At 46.9% G+C, this 3422-nt stretch overlaps 1 protein-coding gene across 1 annotated transcript; it reads left to right on the forward strand.

Moving 5' to 3' along the window:
* The first annotated feature begins 202 nt into the window (after positions 1-202).
* TMSB4X (thymosin beta 4 X-linked) lies at positions 203-1669 on the forward strand. The gene is made up of 3 exons (XM_075057397.1): positions 203-322; positions 831-944; positions 1210-1669. The coding sequence occupies exons 2-3, from the start codon at positions 845-847 to the stop codon at positions 1242-1244; spliced, it is 135 nt and encodes a 44-aa protein (XP_074913498.1). The 5' UTR covers positions 203-322; positions 831-844; the 3' UTR covers positions 1245-1669.
* The last annotated feature ends 1753 nt before the right edge of the window (positions 1670-3422 follow it).

Here is a 3422-nt window from a genome sequence, read left to right on the forward strand (position 1 = left end):
TTTGGGGTTTTAGGGGGTGTGTGTCCCCGTGTGTGTGTCCCCCATGTGCGTCCCCCCGTGTGTGCCCGTAGCCGTGTATGCGCGGGGTTGGGCGGTGGAGGGAGGGGAAGGAAGCGAAGGCAAAAAAAAAAAAAAAAAAAAAAAAAAAAAAGAGAGAAAAAAAGGCGGAAAGCGGCAAAATGGTTAGTGGGGGTGACGTCACCCCGCATTTGCATAGGCGCGGGGATAAAACCGCCCCGCCAGCGAGCGCCCTTTATACTGGCGGTGCGGAGCGGCGGCAGCAGCGAGCGGCGGGGCTGAGCATCACCGCGCGGCGACACCGGTGGGTCCCGCCGCCCCCTTCCCCTTCCCCCCCCCCCCCCCCCATCCTCGGGTGTCATCGTGTCCCGTGTGTTCCCCCCCCAGTGCGGGTAGCAGGACCCCCTGCCCGCATCTCTGCTGGGGAGGGGGTTTGTCGGGGGGGGTGTTTGTCCGGGGGGGGGGGGTATTGCCTCCGAGCTTTGTTGCCGTCCCCGGGCTTTATATCTATATATTTTATTTTTTTTTAATTAATTTCCCCTTAAGGAGTTAAAAGCCGCGGTCAGCGCCCGGCTATTGTGCTCCGCAGCGCGCAAACGCCGGGAGTTGCCCCCCCCCGCCCCGCCCCGCGTTGCAATGCTCGGATGCTGGATTAAATTTAACACTTTTAAACCCGATTATTCCTTGGAAATGCGCCGGGGGAGAAGCGTTTTCTTTTTGGGGTGCGGCCCGGGGGGGTGTGGGGGGGTCAGGGACCCCTCGCCCGGGGGTAACGGGTTTATTATTTTTTTTTTTTTTACCTTTGTGCCCAGAGTCACCTGCCAACATGTCCGACAAACCCGACATGGCCGAGATCGAGAAATTTGACAAGTCCAAATTGAAGAAGACAGAAACGCAAGAGAAAAACCCGCTGCCTTCAAAAGAAAGTGAGTGCGGGGGGGGCGGGGGCGGCGGGAGGAGACAAAGAGGGGCGGCGGGGGGGGGGGTCGGGGCTGGGGCTGGGCAAACCCCGGCTTAATGGGCTGAATTGCTTTACGTTTCTATTTTGATCCGTCCGTATTTCGGTACGGACCGGTTTTACAAATGATAGGAATTGTCATGTGAATGCATTTCAGGTTCTCGAGCCTTATATATTTTTTTTTCCTCCCTTTTTCTGTTTTGTTTTTTTTTTGTTTTTTTCCCCCTTTTTAGCAATTGAACAGGAGAAGCAAGCGGGTGAATCGTAATGAAATCTGCCCTTCCAAATTATGCACTGTACATTCCACAAGCATTGCCTTCTTATTTTACTTCTTTTAGCTGTTTAACTTTGTAAGATGCAGAGAGGTTGGATAAAGTTTAAAATGACTGTACTGCCCCTTTCACATCAAAAGAATAGAGAGAACTACTGACACTGAATGAAGGCGCTGCCTTTCCCTCTGCCTGTCTGGCTTTGGTCCTGGTGGCATGAAAGAGCTTGCATGTTGATGAAAGAAGAACTTGGGTGGGACTACAGTAAACTAGAGTAACACACGAATAAATGCAAAGCTGTACCAAGGTCCTGCGAGCTGTAAAATGCAGTTAATCGAGTGCCATTTTTTTTTTTTGTTCAAATGATTTTAATTATTGGAATGCACAATTTTTTTAATATGCAAATAAAATGTTTTAAAACCTGGATGGTATTTATGTCCTCTATTTGAAGAACTGTATCAAAGGATATGAAGCATAAAAGCCGGTACTGAGACACGGGATACTATGAAACCTTTGGAGATGACTCAAACCTCAATCACCATTCTAATTTTTTTCAATACGTGCTCTCGCCAATAGATAAATTTGCGATCCTCGAAGCTAGCTTTTAGACAAATTTCAGTAAAAAATTGCATGTCTTATAATTTGTTACCATGTGAGTATATCACTTTAAATATTTCTTCTTTAATGTAGAGATTGATAAAGGCAAAATATTTGGCTATGTTTATTGCTTTGCCCTGCCCATAGCATAGCTCTTGATAAGAACCGTTCTGTACTGTTGCAGAGATTCAACCTCACTTGTATAAATCCATAGTTGATTTAATTAATTAAGGGTTGTTCTGCTGATACAGTATTTAAAGGAAGATGTAACTTTAATTTCAAGTCCAAGATTGAACATAAGCTTTTTAGTATCCTAAAGCTATTTTAGTGGTTGGTGTCCCATGCAAATAAAAACCATTTTACTAAAATGTTACTCATGTTTTGAACACTTTTATAATCTCTTAATGGCTACTTGATCGTAAGAATGGGTATCAAATAATAACAAGCTATAGTTCCTTTACTAATTAAAAACTGACCCTTTGGGGGCAAAAATGTCATGATACCTTATAAAGTGAAGAGGATAATAAATTCTATATGCAAATAGCAACACTCCACATTGCTGGTTTATGGCAGTTCATTCAGGCCTGGGATGCTTTTTGTTATTTTTCTTCAAATGACAGTGGGTAAAACCTGTGATCCGGGGAGATCAGTAGGAGTTGACTTTAGTAGTCATGGATTTCATCCATTACTCACTTCATTTTGAAATGAGTAATTAACGTTCTGGAAAAAAACCTGCTGTAGCCTGTAGGAGGGTGGCGAGCATGGTTCTGCAGTGCCTTGGTTTTATCTTCAGGGTTTGAGCCTGTCTTCATTTCAGCCAGTTCCTATAAAGCGAAATTAGCCCCTCTGGGAAAGCCTGGGTTTTGCCCAGGCTGCTGCCTTGGTGGGGTCACGTAGATTTGGGGCTTCGTCCTACCGCCTCTGACTGCAGCAACAAACTGTCCTTGAGCTCCCGCCTGCGAGGGCGGTGGGGCTCCTGCTTGAAGATTTGGGGCTGTCCGTGCTGCTGGAGAAGGAGGGAGCCCCAGGTGCTGTCCCCAGCCCGCCCCAGCAGCAGAAAACTTGCAGAATCGGGTCTTTGATGAGAATCTAGGGCGCAGGCCTGAGGTGGTTTGATGCAGTCCATGGGAAGATTTGGGAAGTCTTGGTGGCATAAGTTCCTCCACAGTAATTCAAGCTGATGAGTTCAGGACTGAAGTGAACCATTCTTTGCGCCTGTAAATGTTTCAAGCTTTCATTTTATTCCCCAGGTCTAATGGGAAAGGCACAGAAAACTTTTAGCTGAGTTTCCGAAAAGTCAATTAAACAATCAACTCCCAGCTACTGATCTTAATCAGGTAACACAGGATGTAACATGACTAAATTCAGAAGTGTGCAGCCTGAACTGTACGTGTGCAAATGAGTAGAAGCGAGGGCTTGCTTACCGTGGATTCATCTATGGGAAGTCCGAACATCAGAAGACGGCGCTGGCCGAAGGGTACCACCCGCTGCGACGTGCCTGGTGGCCTCAGGCACGGAGTGAGAGGTGTGAGGCTCAGGTCTGTTTTCGGGAGGTAGGGCAATAAGCTACTACTACTGCT

Source organism: Buteo buteo, chromosome 25 (assembly GCF_964188355.1).
Source record: "Buteo buteo chromosome 25, bButBut1.hap1.1, whole genome shotgun sequence".
Taxonomy (NCBI): domain Eukaryota; kingdom Metazoa; phylum Chordata; class Aves; order Accipitriformes; family Accipitridae; genus Buteo; species Buteo buteo.